General features: G+C 43.1%; 1 protein-coding gene across 1 annotated transcript in view; it reads right to left on the bottom strand.

Annotated features, from left to right (window-relative positions):
- The window catches only part of SERINC5 (serine incorporator 5), a 42,834-nt gene that overhangs the window by 8,649 nt on the left and 14,212 nt on the right, over positions 1-19,973 (bottom strand). The window contains exons 3-9 of the mRNA XM_059833287.1: positions 13,774-13,952; positions 13,395-13,477; positions 10,381-10,474; positions 8,584-8,795; positions 7,658-7,753; positions 4,138-4,264; positions 2,403-2,469 (exon numbers count right to left, since the gene is read on the bottom strand). Of these exons, the coding sequence (XP_059689270.1) occupies positions 2,403-2,469; positions 4,138-4,264; positions 7,658-7,753; positions 8,584-8,795; positions 10,381-10,474; positions 13,395-13,477; positions 13,774-13,952 (858 nt within the window). The remainder of the gene's footprint in view (positions 1-2,402; positions 2,470-4,137; positions 4,265-7,657; positions 7,754-8,583; positions 8,796-10,380; positions 10,475-13,394; positions 13,478-13,773; positions 13,953-19,973) is intronic.

Here is a 19,973-nt window from a genome sequence, read left to right as displayed (position 1 = left end):
ATCAGTCTTTATAGTATGAAAGCGTATTAACTTCGTTAACATATAATATTTCACAGTACACACTGCGATGTAATGAGATAGTAGAGTTTTACTGGAGACTTTGGTATCGTTCACACTTATGTACAACAAACTAAAGGACAGCCCAGCCCTGGAAATAAGGACTTTGCTTCTAGGAAGCTTAGAGCTGTCCATGAAGGATAAAAGATACCCCTGGACAACCAAGATAATGCCAGCATCCTAGCCCCTCTAACACATCTTTGAAACCCTCCCAGCATCACAGAAACTATCTCAAGACTGATTCCAGGGACATCTGGATCAACAGACAAGCACCAAGAACGCTGCAGAAAGTTTTACCATGACTAGTAATCAGTGGTGTGGGTGTTATCAATTAGTCTAATCATGCTATACCTGAATGCTTGAAGGGTGTAAGGACCCCGTGTAAAATCACATCCAGGGTGCCCCAGTTTGGCTGGGATACCTCATGCACATGAATAAATATTCACCCTTGTGATTCTATACTTTGTGTTCTAGCCTCTCTCTCCGGTCAGCATGGACCAGCTGCAAGTTTTCCTAACACCCCCAAAAATCAGATAGTAAGCCTTTAAGGTAAAGTGTCCAACAGAAATATCAGATGGCAGTTTTTACCCTGCGTATCCATGATTACATATACTCAATGGGTTCATAAACTCATGGAAAGCCAAAAAGTTCGTTCTTTTGAGACTGACTGAGAGTTTAAATAAGACCCTTATTCCATATCTCTTTCTAATGCTGTGCCAAGCCTCACCTACAGCACCAGCCTGAGCTCCCCTTGGGCCACACTCACATTCTGAAGCAAGTGCTGGGTTCCCTCAAACTCTTTAATAGGTTGCAATTAAGTCCTTGCACACTCAGAGTGATGAAATCAGCAACATTTGCACATACACCGCTAGCCCCTTGTAATGCTCAGCTGTCTTCAGCACAGATGCCAACAGACCCTCTATACACCACCAGCAACTGCAGAGCTACGTTCATGCTCCTGGCCAGGAGACAACGGCCCTTTGCCACAGGGGAGGCAATCGGATAGCATGATTCAGTCATTTCTTTATGTTTGCAGCTCTTGTACACCTATTTAAAACCAAACGGTCGGGAAATAATCTCGTCGGCAAGCACTGCAGCAGACAAGCCGGACCTTCCCGGTGAGGAGGCGCATGCAGCGTCGTGCTGTGCCAGCCACCCCCAACCTGCCCACTGCTCCTGCCGCAGGGCGCACTGCAGCCCCAAGCCCTTTGGATGAGACCTCCTGCGGCATAATGCTGGCAGAGGAAGGCAGGTCTGCGTGAAGGGCAGCTGTTTTCTCTCCAGTCCCCCCTGCCCCGGCCTGACCCTCCTCAGCACAGGGTGGGAAGGTGCAGGTCCTGCCCAGACCTGCCCGAGTCAGGCCAGGCCACATCTGGGTGCTCAGTGCTGAGCCCGCTGGCAGGCTGCCCGCCTGCAAGGGCTGGGGCCGGTGCAAGGAGCCACCGGGCGCTTGGCTCCTCAGCGCTGGCACCAGCACCCCGTCCAGTCACACCATCCTGCCAGAGGGAAGCTCCTCCAGCACTGACACACTCCCGCAGTGACACGTGTTTTGCTTCCCCACACCCAGCTACTGCAAACACCAACTGCCTCATCAGACACTTCTGCATTTTTGGATTCTCACAAAGACTCTGATTAAAGACCTGAAAAAAAGTAGTTAAAACTGCAGATGCAAGCAACAACAACATAGAGCTAGGGATGGAGATTCGTTCTCTAAACACACACATAGATTTGAAGAGTAACACTAGCAAGTCTAAGTAAGGGGTAACTGTTACTTAGCAAAAACCCCACTCATTTCCCAGTGTTTCTGGGTGCTCCCGGGATAAGAAGGCCGGAAGAAATAGGCAGGTGGAATGAAGAAACCTGTACTGCAGAAACAGGGACAAGAAATATAATCCAAGATGAAATTATAGGCAAAAAGAAAGGAAGTACTTATGTGTGGAAATAAAAATAAGAGATAGGAACTTGGGATCATAGACAGTTGCTATGAGAACAAAGGCGACCAGGACTGAAAACATTCGAGAATGCCTCCACTTCTTTTTCTGATAGCTTTCCAGCAGACTTTTCCTTTGAACAAGAGGACATGAGCTTGTGTGGAGCACAAGATTTACAGGAAGTCTGCAGGATGTTAAATAAACTGCAAGAGCAGCAAATTATTTCAGTACATAAAGGACCCTCCACAGCACCAGCAAGAAGAGCTGCAGAAGGGCCAGAGGCACGTAGCACGCATGCTATGGACAAGCTTTTGTTTTCACCTAATTACAGATTACTCAGCCATGAGAACGACAGCAAGAAAAGCACATGAGGAAGTCTGCCCAGAAATCCTGTGGGAGGAAGCAAGAACTCACTTCAGTTTCAGGTGTTGCATATATTCCCCTCAGTGCCTCTGAGCTTGCACGTGTTGTTGAGGTCAAACTAGGAGCGAAAGAAGATAGTGTCAAAACCCTCAGCATAAGTATTAGCCCAACAGGTGATTTTTCAACACCACAGCAAACATAGTCTACTCCAATGTCTAAGCTAAGCATTTGCCCGGATATAGTATCAAGCACCAAGCATGTGAAAAGTTTGTTCTGCTCAAGTATAAACCAGCCTGACAGCCAGCCACTGGCCAACTCTGAATCACGAGCTTAAAAGTAGGTCACTCCTGAAAGGTGGTGAATTCATCACCATCAGACAGCAGCTAACAGCTAAGTGCTCCAATTTGCAATTCAGAAGAGATTTCCCCTGCTGTGCACAACCAATGCTTTTATATTAACTTCACAGCCATCACTTTGGCTCGGCATTTCTGTGTAAAGGCTTTGCTAGTGAAGTAACAGGTTACTGGCAGCAGTCAGTTTTCAAAAGTAAACTACTAACTACTATTGCCAGTGTACCAGTTGCTGGAAATCACTTTCTTGCGTGATTGTAGTCATCTGGGGGGGAATCCTTTCTAGTTTCTTCTGATGAGAAACATTTCTTGCCCAGTCTTCCCCTTGCAGGATGTGTAATGCAAACTTCCCATTACCCACAGGGACACGTGGGTTAATGCTTTGCTGTACACACTGAGCCTTAGTAAGCAATACTTCAAAACATTCCCCTCGAAGGCTTTCTTATCTCCCCAGCTATATGGATCCACTTCCCCTCCAGGCTTCCTGAAGGTTGTCTGCGTTCCCGAAACACCTTCCTGAGGCACTGGAAATACTGTTCTAATGTGATCTAGATCCATGATACAAGATAACCATATATTTGATATCAAAATTAAATGGAACACATACACATATTTGATAGCAGAAGAGTAGCTGTGCTACCTCTTCAGAAAGTCTCTCATTTTCACTTCAAAATTATGAAGGAGTTTCAGTATGTGAATTTTGAAGCGGACTGATTCAGAAGCAGAACCTGCTCAAAAACCTGCAGCAGCCAGGCAGTGCTGTCTCCTGGCAACCTGCACAGCCAAAACAAGTGATATATCACCTTTCAGTCATCAGCAGCTCCCCCCCTCCCCATCCCAGAACACGACTTAAATTTACTGATGTGTGCTGCAATAATACAAGGGGAGCATCACAACTATATGGGCACAAACACATTTTTTAGAGCAGGAGATTGCTGGCAAATCCTGATGGCAGTAGTGTGCCCATCACTTGTTCAAAGGAAGCCCTAAACCCTCCCAAACAGTTTTGTTTGTTTTAAAGACCCTCAAGGAACAGTCATAGCCTCTGCCAGGAGGCTACAGAGATTTCAGATAGCTTTTTTAGATGGACATAACTGCATAGAGTTTTTCTTACAGCAAGAGTAATAGAGAATCAAAACATCCTGAGACTGTCTGGGATCACGGACAGCTGGAATTTTTTTCCCTCCACCTCTAGATGTAAATTGCTCTATTAGGTTTCAATGAAATATATTTGTTTCAAAAGCTGTATTACCTTTTTGAACATTTTTGGCTAAAACATCTAACCATACTGAAACTTAAGGAGAATATGAACCTTCCAGCTCAGTTCTATTTTACTTCTCCCTGTTACTTTGTCTGCATGAGGTCTGCTATAGCCTTCGCTAGCTGGACCACAAAATTGCATTTACAGTGAGGTAACTGCAAACCCCCAGACTTACCAAGAATATAAAATGCAGCCAAACAAAATGGTAGTACCCAGGCCAGTAACAAGGTTTTCATCTCTGTGCAGGCCTTGGCTAAATTCAGGTACACAGATTGTGATGTTCTGATTGTTTTCATCCAGGACTTCACAAAACAAAAGAAACAAAGAGAACAGTTAGCAAAGCTCACTTCACTGCATTTCAAAGTAGTCTTCAGACTGAAGGTTTTCAGCGATATATTTTTATTACTTCAGACATTGAGTAGGTACATTTCAGTGGTTTCTATCTATCTTTTTAAAAGATTATACAGAAAAAAATTCTGCAAATGTCACCTTGCAGATTCTGTGTTTCAGGCAAAACAAAAATGCAACTTAGTAGGGTACTAAAATTTCTTGTTTGACCAGAGCAGACAAACAAGGAAAAAGACTGTCTGGTGAACTAAGAAGTTGGAAGTTTACCAACACTTCACCCAAGACTACACAGCCATGTAACACCAAGATAGTACAGACCTGAGACCATAAATTTCTTTGACAGCAGGGGTGCCTTGGGGACAACTATGAAATTCATACTCTGTGAAAAAAGGTGGTGCGTAGCTGCCCTGTTCTCAGACTGATATACAGAAAACCGAAGAAAAGGAGATGCACCAGTTAAAGGCAAGATTTTATCTTACTATCTAAGCAAATACTACTTTCAGGTCCCAGGCAAGATTATCTTAACATCTACGCAAATACTAGTTCTAAAGCCCTGAAATGAAACCAATTTAGTTCCAAGATGCATCTGGCTTTTTAGTGTCTGCCTGGGGTCAAAGCAAAACAGAGCAGTAGCCTGCAGCATCACTCCAAAGCAAGAGATTACAGTTGCACCTTATCTCAAATCAAGAGCTTTTTGAGCCAATGCTGTTCAAAGCAAACCGTGTTCCCATCTCCTCTTTCCTTCCAGCAGCCACTCTGCATCCCCACTGGGACAGCACAACTGTTTGTAGGGGCAGAGGGCAAAATGTAGCAAAGGCTACACCCAGGTTAAAAATAAACTTAAAGTCAGTCCCCTGACCTGGTGGGGAAGGACTTTGTTTGGCCCTACATGGCTGCACAAACAGCTTTATCAGCACACAGCAGGGACAGCACGAAGGTGGCAGCAAAAGAAGGGATGAAAAGCCTTTACAGAATCATAGAATCATTTAGGTTGGAAAAGACCCTTACGATCATCAAGTCCAATCACAAAGCCAACACTGCCAAGTCCACCACTAAACCGTGTCCCTAAGCGCCACATCTACACATCTTTTAAATACTCCCAGGGATGGTGACTCCACCACTTCCCTGGGCAGCCTGTTCCAATTCCTGACAACCCTTTTAGTGAAGAAATTTTTCCTAATATCCAATCTAAACCTCCCCTAGTGCAACTTGAGGCCATTTCCTCTCATCCTATTGTTTGTTACTTGGGAAAAGAGACCGACACCCACCTCTCCGCAACGCCCTTTCAGGTAGTTGTAGAGAGTGATAAGGTCTCCCCCGAGCCTCCTTTATCCTGGCTAAATAAGCTCAATTCCCTCAGCCGCTCCTTGTAAGACTTGTTCTCTAGACCCTTCACCTACTTCATTGCTCTTCTTTGGACACGCAAACACCTTGGCCAGAGGAGTGCAGAATCCCTCACCTGTGACCATCAGCAACACATCTGCAGCAAGGCAGGTCCACTGTTTGGCAGACCTTTTAGCTAAGTCCGGCACAAAAAAGCCAAGGCACATTGTGCTGTGATAAGCACAAGTTCAACAGATGTTACCTTTTGTCTGCCCATTCCTTCTAAAGACGTTTGCAACTCTGCTTTTTGGGTGTTGCAAATAAATACTCGTATCTTGCATTTTCTTGAAGCCTGGTTTGCAAGATGGCCAATTTGAAAGTCCTTCCTTGAGGAATGAGTCAACATCAGGTAATTGCATGGCAAATCTGAGTGACAGGGGCATGGGACACCTTAGTAAGTACCAGCACCCCATACACTCTCCAGCACATGCCACTGTAAAAGCTGCACAGGCTGGTATGAGAGTCCTTATCACACAGACAGGGGAAAAAGGAGCATCTTTGAGAGCAGATGACAACCAAGAGAGTTCTCTGGCCTGGGAAGACAAGGAGGAATATCTGATTCAGGAGTTCTGAGAGAGTGTGTTTGATGCATACTCTGACAAATGCAATAACCACACTTGCAATACATACAAGAAGAATCAGAGCATTCATTTAACTGCTGAAGGCTCTGACTGTCAGAAGCATGAAGTAACACGAGCCCAATGATTTAATACCATACATCACTTTATTCTCCTTTTTTCTTTTTTACACTGTGTCAAGTCTTACGAGTAATTCTGATGCCTTCTAAATTAACTTCTATATTCATTCAAAAACACTGCTTAAGCTCCATAAGTAAATCTTCCACCTAAATACTGTCTGTTTTTCCTTCTTAGATCTAGAATACATTTGTGTGTGTATGCCTGTGCCTACAGAAGTGTGACAGAGAGAGATTCTTTCCCCCATCTCTCCCCTTTCTTCTTGGGAGGTGTCTGTAAAAACTTCTCCCTCCTGCCAAAGGACTTATTTTCCTCTAGTTATTGTTGTTTCAACTATTCAACACTAGAAGTTGAGCAATAATAAAGAAGGGAGTTTTAGCATTACTAATTTGAACCAGAAGTCTTCTGTAAGTGAAAAGAATGCTCCCTGTCCAAATAGGTGAATCTGACAGTTACTTGGGAAAAGGAAACCATTTCAGCTCTACTTGTAAAGTCTTGCTGTGTTTTTGTACCATAAAGAACTTAAAACTCTAGGGAGTTCCCTACCCCTGGCTTGCGCCAATGGTTAGAAGGCAAGTGGAATACAGGAACTCTGCTGAAGAACAGCATCATCTCAAACAACTGCAACATAACTCCCAAGTCCTTTCTCAGAATGTTTCCTCTCAAAATGGAAGACAAGTGGTACTCAAGTTTTTTCTCCATTAGGAGTCCAGAGCTAAGACTATCTAGCATACCAATTCTAGGAAAAAAGAAGCGATTTTAGTATCCACTCTGATGGCCAGCACCTACTAACTGGTGGTGGACCTAGTAAACTTTTGGATGGAGCTGATCACTCAGCTTCTTCTAGAGGCATCCAAGAGCCATTTGTTCCAACTCCTTTCCCATCACGTGACAAAACATGTTACGTATTTAGTCGTGTCCTGTTGTACAAGAACATGCACTTGCCACATGAGGGACAGGCTACAAGACTCTGGGAAATTTGTCCATAGGGAACAGGCTGGAATTGCTCTGGTGCAATAGATGCAACTCACTCAAGGTAAGTTAAGCTTTCCTAGACCAACGCATTTAAGGTACGTGGAGAGAGCCAACTGCATGGTCTCTCTGCTGCACAGATTTATTTTTAGTATGTGCGATTTCTTCTGCACAGGCCAGAACAGACCCAATCCAGCACTCCTATATCCCTGAATTTGTTAATTCAGGTTTGCTAAATTCTTGCTTTTACTACATGGCATGTCTGAAAGAATTTACATAAAGCATTAGATCACTTACTAGTTTCTGGTGGCTTGCTGGATAATGCTGAGAAAGTAAGGTACATAACGTAGCAGCTGATAACTCCTGACTGCAGCAAACCAGAATGGGGCTGGCCTTTACAAAAAAGAGGAAAATAAGTGATATTTGCAGACATTTTAACACACTGAAAAAGAAATTCATATCCTTTAAAGAACAGCACACTAGTATCTTCCAGAAGATAAGAGTATCTTCTATGTTTTACTTAAAGCAGTTCATAAGTTTTTGAGGCAGTTTAGATAAATTTCCACTGGCATGTAAAGAGAAAAGAGTCCTTTAGTTCTGCTGGCTGTTTTAGAAAGACATCAAAGATTCCCATGTAAGTAAAGAATCACCCCTCTACTCTCACCGAAAGCACCAGCTTTCCAAAAGCTACTGACAAGCTGCCATGATAGTTTTATTTGCCCGTAAAATTTGTGTTGGAGTCACTCAAATTACTATTTCCAGGTCCAATGTATGCAGGATACTAACAGCACACATAAAATACACCGAAGCATGAAAGACTGCTGTGAACTTCTCCAGATCCAAACTTTACAGATGGTAATTCACAAGCAGTCAAAAGTAAATGGTAGAAGAGTGGTGAATGAGTTTGAAAGCTATTACCTCAACTGCTACCACTGCAAGAGTTGTGTAAGCTCCACAACACACTACCAGCCATCAGCACGTGAACCTTCTTTATAGTATGACTGCCTGATGGCACACTCAAAACATCTCACACCTCTGTAGTTTTAGCAGCTGAGCCGATGACCAGCAACAGCACTTCATAGTGTACATAAAGGGACCGAGGCAAGAGTAGCACCAGCTCTGAACTATTGTGAGACTTTCTGCCCAGAACACAGCTCGTGCCTCCAGCCACACACCTGTGGCAGCACCAGAAACACAGAAGAAGAAAAGGTCAGTGGACTCACGACTCTGGACACAAGGCGATATGGCCACCAGCGACACAAAGAGGCACAGGCCACCATTAACACCGATCAGGACCTTGTTGTACATGCAGCCCTCTGAGCGCGTGTAGAAAAGAGCCATAAGGACCAGGGCTGCCACAGCAACAGAATACAAGGTGAGAGTGACCAGTGCGAGCAAACCATTCCACATCTGCTTGTGGTTTGCACCTGCAGTCCTGCGGAGAGAGAGAGACAAGCACCTTATCTTTGTCTTCCCTTCCCCAAAAAGTAAAATTCTAATAGCTGAATAGTTCATATCCTCAAACACACAAAACACAAAAGACGGTGCTTACTTTCCTGAAGCATGTGTACATCACTTCACTAACACAGGCCCTTGCAAGGTTCCTCCCATGAAACAAAGGGAAACGTTCCGTAGCATTAGTGTTTATCTTCTGTATTATCACATTTAGCTGTTTCTGTAATTACAGCCCAGTGTGACTCCAAGAACTCCCAACCTCTGGGATCAGCCCATCAGGGCATCTCAGCTCAATACTTCAGGGATTTCGTCAGTGGAAACTTGGGAGTGCCCCAGGCTCAGCTAGTGAGTGGTGCTCTTCACACAAGGACAGCAAGGCATATTGCTTGGCAAAGCCTCTCTTCTGCCCCTTGCACTACCCTGACAGTTTTGGTCAAAAAGCCTCCTCTCCATTTGGGTCTATTCCACCAGTCTCCCTCAGCTAAAGCGTGGTCCATCTTGTTTTCCTCTCTTCACCTTCCAAACACCACTTGCAAAGATCACGAGGTTTTTTTAGAAGTAGCAACTGAAAACATTGTTTTGGCACAAAGGGCTTTTCAGTGCATGGAAGGTGTTTTTGGGTTTTGTTGTTTTGTGGAAACATGACTTATTTTAAAAGACTATCTAACATAGAGAGTGCTGAAGTTAAATGCTGCTGCTGGAGATCTTTCATCCACAGAAAAGCAGCTACAGTAATTAGCAGTAAAAATACCTGTAGTGTAAGGAGATCTCACCTCTTCCTCCCTGAAAACTGGTATCTAACAAAGCCCAAAGGTTTGCTAAAACTCTTTCTTAGCAGTCAGTATGCTAACTAGAACAAGAGAGGACTGCAAAGGTTTGTAGAGGAAGAAATGAGAGACAGAAAGGGTGGAAGTGAAGGCAGGAGTTGATGCGTATATGTGGGAGGACAATTTATGTATTTTAAATTGATGAGAAGCTAAGGGCTAGGAAGGTAATAGCAAATACGCTTAAACCAGAAATTAAGTCAATGCCAAAATGGGGTATATGTGGATTATAAAGGGATCTTGCATATTTAGATGAAAGAAAAGATGTTGAAGAGAAAATAGCGGTTCTCATGTAGAGAAAAAACAAAATTGATGTGCAGTAAGTTGACATAAAAAAAGCAGGATTACCAGTTTACATCACGGCACACAGTTTCACTGTTACATTTTGCAAATCTAGTTTTATTCTCTTGCACCACTCTTTCTTAGCAGGTATATTTTCATATAAAATATGAAACAACTTAAAGTAAGAGGTTTTTGCATCCCAACACAATGCTACTTATTGGAAGCTGAGCAATTCAGGTTCAGAATAAATCAGCAGAGTAGAAGTGAATAAGGAGGAAACATCTCTGCTGGGGAAGGAGAAAGTGGATCAAGCAAAGATCAGCAGCTCTAAATATTGACATTAAAGTTTCCTCTTTCAGAAATTACATCCATGATATTTTAAAATTCTTTGTTACGAGAAATGTATTGTTCAGGAATCCACCAGAATTTTATGCAAATAAATACTTGCCCAACACATACCAATTTTTATTCCATTTGTGTGCAAACTCAACAAGCAGGATGAGCTGAATGGCAATGAAAAGGAAACCTCCTGTTGCTCCTACGTAGCGCCAGGCTGCAAGGCAGAGAGGCAGAAAATAGGTCAAACTGCAGTCGCCTTTCTCTTGAGATAAAATGGAATTATTGTCTATGCAGCGAAACCATTACACGGTTTGAATATCTCAAGCCCACAGATACCGCAGATGAGAGATTTCAGCTGAAAGGCCAGCTCAGCTAACTCAAGATTAGCTATCTGATGAACTCAGTTTGCAACCTGCTACACTTTCAAAATAAGCCTGTTAGGACATTTACTGAGTTTCCCTAACCTAGAGAATTCTTGTGGAGACTATGAGTTACCACATTCAGCCAGAAAATACTGAAACCTTTCTTTGTGACTAGTGGGAGGGAGGTGGTGTGAAAGCATTTCACAGGAATGTAAACCCTGAAATTGCAAGGTACTGGAACCCAGTACTAAAAAGGGCCATTTCTTCCTTTCCAGATTCAAGTACCACAGAAAAACAAAGGTGGGGCTTACCTATTTACAAATGCTGTCCCGAGCCACTCCCAAAGAGACAGGAACACTTGCTATTCACTGACTAGTTTTAAGACAGGTTATTTGACTACTTAACCATTGACCTACATATACTGTATTTGAGTAGCTGTTTGGATACTTCAGACAACAGATCTCTTATGCGCACCATCTCTGAGGAAATATAGATACCTATTTAAACGTTTAGTTGCATATACAGCATGTGCTGCTGTGCACTGCATAGCCTATAAATGACTCCAGGTGTGCAGCTGATTTCAGTGAAGACGACCAAGGAAGTGCGTTAGCAAAGTTCAGTCATACCCTACCATTGTGTTTTCCTTTTGAAAAAAGCTTGTATAAGTGAAGTGGAAGAACAGAAGAGTCAGGGCATCTTACCCTTAGCAGAAGACGTAGAGGGTTTTTTTTTTTTACTGTATCATAAGCTCATTATTTGAAAGCAAGCAAAAATGCTATTTGTCTGGTTTTGATAAACTTATTGTATGCACTTGATAAGCATGCTGTTCTTCAAAGAAACAAAACAAAAAAAGAAGGAAGCTAACATGTAAAAAAGAACATAAAAACCAGACATGGAACAAGGTGTGCATATGTGTTTGGGAGAGGTAGTGTAGGAAAAAGCAGGCTAGCAATGGAGTGAGTAATTAAATAGCCAGACTCTCGGGATCTCCCACTGCCACGGGCAGGATACTGCAGGATGTTTTATGGGTCCATCATAGATAAGGTTAGCATGGCCAGTGTGGATTTAACACTACAGCCCACACAAACCTAGTGCTTGCATGTAATACTCCTCCTCCATCATTAAGAAACTGCTAAGCATGGGAAGCATGGCAAAAGCTTTTTTTTTTTTTTTTAAGAAAAAATAAGCAACTGGGAGAATGCTTCAAAAATAGAAAAAATAAGACAGTGTAAGTTTCTTGAGGGGAGGCGAAAAAAAGGGAAAAAAACCACACAATACCCAAAACATCTGTAAATCTCAAATTCAGGGGCTGACTGGAGGAGTTTAGCAGGATGTGCAGAATACAGCTTTAGACAGAAAACTCAAGAGCTAATTTGGGGAAGAATGCTTGTTATGCTGTATCTCCACACTAGGTTAAGACTGTTGTTGAGAAACAGCACTTTCATCTGCACAAAAAGTTCTGCTGCCCCTTTTCCCCAAATACTTCCATTCTTGACAACTTTTCACCATGAAAAGGGTCACTTGCAAAGATGACAGGCAGTCTCTCTTGCTCATGACTACAATGCATTGCACCGCTACATCTTTCTAATCTAAACAGTGATTAGATATTAAGGAAAATCACATAGAGACATCCCATGACTTTGCAGAGGACAGGAATAGGGATAAGGAGCCCTTCACTTCTGGGGCATCAAACTGAACCAGGACCAAACAGCTAGTAAGAACAAGAAGCTGAATTACACCTATCAGTGGTTTACTTGAAGTGGTTTTTACCTTAGTTTCCCAGAGCATTGTGCTCATAGTATATCTGCCCACTCTGTTCTCTTCTCCCATGTTACTCCTTCCTCTTCCCCTTTTAAACACCGTGGCTAGAGCAGATCGGTGTTGAAAACACAGGTAACCAAGGAAGCCTTAGTTGAAGCAGGCAGCACACACAACGGCTCCTTTGCATTACTGATCCCACTGCTTTCCACCCGCCCAGACTCAACAGCTTAAGGGCTTATAAGTACCTGGCAAACTGAAGACCAAAAACTCATCCCGATATCACTGGGACTTTTTACTCCTAGCCCCCAAGAGGCCTGTGAGAAGCCCCCCATCCAGAGCTGTCACTTAAGTACTGGGCCAGTATCAGTGTGCCTGTGCGGTGCCAGGGCATCTTCCAAAACTAGAAATGCTTCAGGAACAGCATCCTCAGCAGACCACTCACAACACGCCCCAAGAAGTCTAATTTTACCTTACTGCATTTACACCACCAGCCTGAAAGCTTACAACATCCCAAATTCTTTTGCAGCATTGCAGGTTGCCAGGCAGCAAACACCAGCTCTGAGCAGGTCACCATGCCCCCCTTGAGCACCGGCACCTCACCACCATGCAGCATGGACCCCAGCTGCTGCGCTACGGCAGAGTTACCTGCAAAAGCCAAACTAACACATGGCTCTACGTTCTTGAGCAAATAATTTCTTGTGCACCATTACAGATCCCTGCTTCTTAAAGCATTTGCGAAACAGCACTGCAGTGGTATTTTCACCAACCCATTTGGCCTGCTCTTGGTCACAAAAAACCGTGCTCTTTACTGCACATTCACATGAAGACCATGTGCTCTGTGCACACAGAGTCCCCCCGAAACAGCTCCAAATATTCCTTTTCCACCCGGACTACACTGGCTTTACTTGAAGAAATATGGCAGTATTCATGCTGATCAGACCTTTAGGATTTATAACCACTCAAAAGGTAGTAACAGAACAAAGCAGCGTTAACAAAACAAGAAAGACGTACCATTGAGGAAAGTGTCCTGATCGGGAATGAAGAAGGCTCCTGAACACATTGCTGCCAGAAGTATAAGTTTAACGAGCCAGAATCTAGACAAGAAGAAAGGGAAAAAAAAAAAAAAATCTGGTTATAATAGAATTAGAGGTCTTCAACTCAAGTACCATGAGAAATCTCTATTTAAAGCCCAACAAGAGAAAAAACAGCCTTTGATGACTGTTTGCTACTTTAGTTAGTTTTCACTTGACTGTATTATTTCTGACAAAAGCAGTAGAATCAGCTTTTGTTTTGTTTTGGGTTTTTTTTGCCTAGTACTAACCCAACGGGAAAGTATGCAGCACAAACCTGTAAAGAGAAGTGGAAATTAAGCAATCAAACAAATACTCACCCATTATGAATGTATGCTCGGCAGCTTTTGCTGCTGTTAGTTTTGATGGTGAACAAGAAGAACAAAAAGAAGAAACAGGCCATTCCAAAACAGACTTTGTACACCGCAGAGTATCCCACCAACTTCTCACACATCTCACCCGCCTGAATACCCTTGCACATCTGCTTGTAGAAGGGAATCTGAAAAGCACAACACGTAACAAGCTGTTAGACAGGACACTGGTCTCCTTGTAACTAAGCATGTCTACGTCCACCACCAACTTTTCAGCAGCTTCATTTAACATCTTTCACTCTTGATACAGCTCAGCCTGGATTTAAGGATTCAAGGGACATAAAGAAATGTAAAACACAAGGGACTATCATTTTCCAGAACCTCAACTCTCAACTCTATCCAGATGCTTTGGGGTACAAGTCCACCCACCTTTCCTTCCACTCTGTTGGCTTTAAGCCATACATGCCCATTACTTCTTATCCTCTCAACCTGGGGACCCTCTCCCTACTTCCCATGCTTTACAGCAAAAGACTTTGATTGCTTCAGTAATCCAGCTTACATGAGCCATACTGGCAGTTTTACCCACGGAAGGGGCATGAATGGGGCTGCAGGGCAGGAAGCTCTGGCTCATGCTGCCCTCAGTGGAAATGTAGACTGAAGCACACCCAAGCAGCACAGGGGCAGCAAGCCCCCTCCCCTCCACCACAGCCTCCGAAAGGGAGTCACACCAGTTGCCCTGATTTTGTTTTAAATTAACAGAAAGGAAGGAAAATTCCACCTTTCTCTTGACTCATTAAATATTTGCCTTTGAGGCCTTGCTCTTGCTGCAAGGGGAAAGCAAACAGTTGCACATTTTGGCTTCGGTTTCACCAGGCAAACAACGACGCTCAAAAAAGCAGGTCTCTGCGGCCAGGACCCACTCCTGTGGGGTGCCTCTGTGCAGACAGCACCCCGACCCGCCACCCCCCCACAGCCAGGGAGCCAGTCAGCTGCATGGAAATACAGGCATTTAATTAGAAAACCACTGTTCATTTCAAAGAAAGAAGGGCCTCTCTGTATACTCACAGCCCTCAGCCAAGGCTGGTGAGACCAGTTGAGCAACACATCAAACCCTCTGTAGCTGAACACTGCTACCTGCACAGGTAACTGGAGGAAACAGAAGACAATGCGTGCCAGGACACAACATGCACAAATAAATAACGTGGGCAAAGGAAATGGGAATCTGACTTCAGAAAGCATTCAGTCAGGCCATGTTTTGCTTAGGGAAAATAGACAAAGATTGTGGGCAATGCCATCCTTGAACATTTCCAAGAAATTAGGAAAGACAGGAGTTTCTCCCTCCTTCAGCAGGCAGGTCAGTACACAAAACCAGGGCAGGGAAAGAACAAACAGGACCCGACAGCAAGCGATCAGGCAGCGTTCCCAGCTGGGTAGAAAGACATCCTGGATGCAGGAAACACATAAACTGTCGGCTTCCAGCCACCAGGCTCTGAAAGCCTGCTTCCCTCAGCAGGGTATGCAACTTCCCGTCACATGCCAGCAACCTAAACCAGTCAGGAGCTTAACAACCCTCCTAGCAGTTTCCCAAAAAGAGCAAATATTTTAGCAACTCACAGCAACACTGAGTTGCTGTGCTAAGGGTAACAAACCTAACTACAGTACTGAGCTGATCCTAGGTGGGCTAGAAACAGCCAAGGAGAGGAAAAGCAGGTTTCATGGCAGCTGCATGGTGTTACAAGAATGGATTCAAGCAGGGCCACTCTGAGATGAGTAGGCACTGCGTAAGAAGCTGGACAGAAACGAGGAGCTGTAGATAACTCGCATCACAGAATTTTTAGAGAGCTCCTGAGAAATTGTCTGGAGCATCAGCGATGCCTTTCCCAGGTCTTGAAAGGCAATGAAATGTCAGACTGGGCAAACGGACCAGCATTCAAAACGAGCAAATGGATTGACTAGCATATTTAAGAGACCTATTAATGCCACAGCAATGCCAGGGAAAGCAACTGGGCTATCAATTAATGCCTTCCAGTTCTTTGCTTATAACCATCAGTCAGCAGAGATTACAAAGATGCATAATATTGAACTAACAATATTTCTGAGAAAATTAGGTATTTGTTTGATATAGACAATAGTTCTGACCAAGGAGGCATATTTCTGTAAGATCTGTACTTGGTACCAAGCAGCATTTTGCTTATGAGACTTTATAGAACAAAACAGAAAAATACCATGGAACTTTTTTAAATTACTAGCTAATTAAAAACAGATCTCTGGGTAACTGTAAATGGGCATCTTCTTTAATTGGATAGGTTTCTACAGAGATCTTGATGGGATTTTTGCCCCTCTATGTTCTTTTCTCCATTTAGCAGTAATTTCCTTACAGAGCTGGCATAGAGAAAATGGATGAATTCACAAAAACAATAGCTCAGTTTGTGCCTACACAAGCAACAAAGAGCTCAGCCATCATGTAGTATGCACAACACTATGCAGTAATAAGTGATGGCCACAGGAATAGTCCTGTGGGACTGAATGCCCTTTTTGGAGACCCGTGATCCTGAAGGAACAAAACAAGAATAAAACCAAACTCTTGGGGACCCCCACAAATAATAAACAGGAGCACAATGCTGGGGACAAAAGGGCTGATGTAACAAAAAAGGGCATGTTTTCGTGAGAGGATGGTCTACTGCTGGGAAAAATTTATCAAGGCTTATGTGACTTCTTCACTGAAAGTTAAAAAAACCTAATTTTATTTTTTTTTTTTTTTAAAACTCTGTATCTCTGAAACATGTTCAGCTACTGAGCAGCCTGCCCAACCCGTGTGATTTACCAGGCTTTCCACCTGCTGGGTAGTTTTGCCAGCTGTTAAAGTCATGGATTAGTTATTTGCCAAGTTTGACAAAGTGAAATATCTACTTTTATACCTTTAAAAGCAACACAAGCTAAATTCTTTGGCCTCTGAGTAGGGGACAAAGCATTCTTGCTGCAGAAACTCAGTATCCGCTCAGATAACGTAAACACCTTGGTTGCTGCGCAAGCAATGATGTTATCACAGCAAAGTCGGCAGTTTTCCAAGTGCAGTGAAACCCTTTGAGACAATAGCAACATCTACAGAAACAGGGACAGACTGCCCTGAACTTGCTTTTCCCTCACTGTGAGCTGCTGGCACCCAAAATAAATGCAATGCAAAAAGCAAGCCAACACAGCCACACCGCATCCAGGTTCCAGCCAGCCGGGGCTTGGCCGCCTCTGAGCTTGGGTCTGTCTACACCCAAAGACGTGAATGCAGGAGCATGGGAAATAGCATCAGAGGGGTAACAGGAAGGAAGAAGTGTGTAGAAATGGGCCTGAAGAGCCCAAAGGAGACTGCTTTTGTCTGAGTGTCCTCATCCAACAGAAGGAGAATGTGGCAGACGAACTTTGTTATGGAAACAGAGGAAGCATGAAAGAAAATTTGTATAGGTAGGGAGACAGAGGCAGAAAAAAACCAGGTAAAATCACCTGTCTTGAGCAGCTGAGAAATGGAATAGAAAAACAAAAAACAATCAGACCAAAACACATGCCATCTTGCACCTATGACCTAAGTCTTATCAGAAGTAGACAATGGGCATCTGCACTTAAAAAACTCATTTTTGGGAGCAAATTTGGGGTTTAACATACTATAATGCAGTTAAGGGCCAAGATATAAACCTGGCTGTGGAAACAAGCCCGAAAGCATGCTCTGCCAGAATATGTAACCATCTAGAACTGAAATGCTTTGACACAACTGAACTGGTTTTTACTGGTGTTTGTTTTCCTGAAATCACCTTTCTTATTTTTCCTTTCGTTATTTAAGTAGGACGCAGGTATTTTCGGGGTTAATCCACTAGCTTTGAAACAGTTTTAACACTAAAAATTTAATTTAAAAAAATAAATCAAAACACTATTTCAACAGACCAAAACAATTCTCTCCCTTTTCTTCTCTCAATTATCCTTTCAAAGCCTGTGAAATGCAAGGTTTTGCTTCAACAGAACATTTGTGAGTAAAGCTGTGCCTGTTTTTCAAACAAGCAGAATAACTGGAAAAAAGAAATAATATATGGATCAAGGCATAGAAGCACTTCTTCAAGTTGGGTCCTGCTTTGCTTCATTTTGGAACAGAGTCAAGTCTCTAAACCATTTTGTATAACTGCATCTTGGTCTTTTCTTTTTGTCCCCATTATTAAGGCTCTTATGTCTTGATTGATGCTCTACCCCATCTTTTGCCTTGATACACAACCTTGCTCCTCTGAAATCTATTCTACACGCTACTATTCAAAATATTTTCCTGGTCAAAACCATCCACGCCTTTCCTATTCCTCCACTACCTCGTGCTTCTTCCCCAGAGATCAAACACAAATGCCTTGATTTCTTTGCACATTTTTCAGAATTTAACTCTTTGGGCCTCTCTCCCTTGGTGTCCCGTGGCTGCAGGAAGAGCTCCAGAGATGGGGAAGAAGAGTGAAAACAACAGAGAAAAAACACACCCACACACCCCCAACAGACGCTGTTCAATTCTTAAGGCCCACCACAAAATACAACGTCCTCAAAATGCTGCTGGTTAGATTAGGAACCAGGGTTTTGAAACCAGAACCAAATACTCCACAGGTACCGTGTCCTCCCACTGGCACATGGTTTTGTCTACCTGCCAACTTTGGTGAGGACGTGGAAGTTGAGCTCCCTGGGACAGTGCCTCATTTTTCCAGCCACGTTGCAGAGCACAGAGCAGGTCCCCAGCTCTGGGTTGGCACCTGTAGAGTCTGGCATCTTGGGAACTGAAAAACTGTCCTAAATGTGTTTTAAATAGACAGAATGCATGACCTTGGGGGTAGATAAATACTGCAAAACAAATACAAACATTTTTTAAAAGTCTCTATTTAAGGTGGTGTATTTCTCTATATGAGAGACATACATTTGCTGTTGCTTCCTCTCAAAATAATGCCAAAGGACCAAGTGCTACAATAAATACTTTTAGAAGTACTTTAGACTTGGGAATTCATAGCCAATAAACCAAACAAAACTCTCACTGAGAAGGGAGAGATTCCTTTCACGTAACATCAGCACGAGTATTTGAACTCTAAACTGGTAAAGCAGACACACGATTCCCTGCCAAGATTATGGCTCTGTAACAGACTGCACTAAAATTTTAAATTTTAATTTTTTAATACAAAATTTAAAAAATGCTAACTAAAATTAATCAAAATTCTTTCTCCTCTCAAGAAAACGAGGGTGAGGTCCTAGAGGCATCATACGAAGCGCTTGCTTACAGTCTGGCTTCAGGAGCTAGGAGTGTTCCACGATCCAGCCAAAAGCGAAGGAATCAGTAAGTGCCCAGCACTTTCAAAACACAGTTCACCACTGGGAAGCTGGGACTGGTTAGTCTGAATAAATATTTTCAAGGTGCACTCTATTACAACTGGGCTGTATTAGCTTCAGGCGTCTTTGAACTTTTAACAGCCCCAAACATAATTATTAAATTAGAGAGCAGATAAAGAAAGCCTACTTTCAGATGGTCCATTTCCCATTCAAAGACATCAAATGCTCTAAATTAAGAGGGTGATTATCTTTCCACTTCACACTAACAGCTACTCTTTGTGCCATTTCTTCCCACACTGAGCTTTCAAGACTATGAACTACGAAAGAAATTTGGCAATACTGAAAAGCATGTTGTTGAAGGCTTCTTGAATCACTTTTCTGTTGGATAAAGAGTGAGTATTTTTTGTTAGAGATACAAGCTGCATTAAAACCACACTACTGATGGAAAATGACTTTATGAAATTTGGATATGAGCACGTAATTTGTCTCCCACACACTTGAGTTCCTTGGGTTATTCACTTTATTGCCAAGCTAAGCATCTAGTAAGTCAAAGTAATTCCTGGCAAGCAATTTCAGCACACACATATTGAACAGTTTTTAAGTCGCAGCTCACAGGCAAGGATCACGTCTGTACCGAGTGCTCTTACAAGGCTGTCAGCAGCTTCTGGTGGCTGGGGGTAAGAAGGTGGCACTAGGTTAACTCAAGCAAAGCGCTATTAAATGAAAGAAAATCAGGAGAGAACATACAAAGAGGGTACAATGGGAAGAAAGAAAGGTCCCTGGCAGCAGAGCACAGAAACCCTCAAACTAGCCCCATCATAAGCCTGCGGGTTCATCTGTGTTGCAAGCACAGGGTACTACCACCAGCTTCTGGATCTGGG

The sequence above is a fragment of the Gavia stellata genome, chromosome Z (assembly GCF_030936135.1).
Source record: "Gavia stellata isolate bGavSte3 chromosome Z, bGavSte3.hap2, whole genome shotgun sequence".
NCBI classification, from domain to species: Eukaryota; Metazoa; Chordata; class Aves; order Gaviiformes; family Gaviidae; genus Gavia; species Gavia stellata.
The sequence above is the reverse complement of the archived record's forward strand: the minus strand, read 5'-3'. Positions and strand labels throughout refer to the sequence as shown.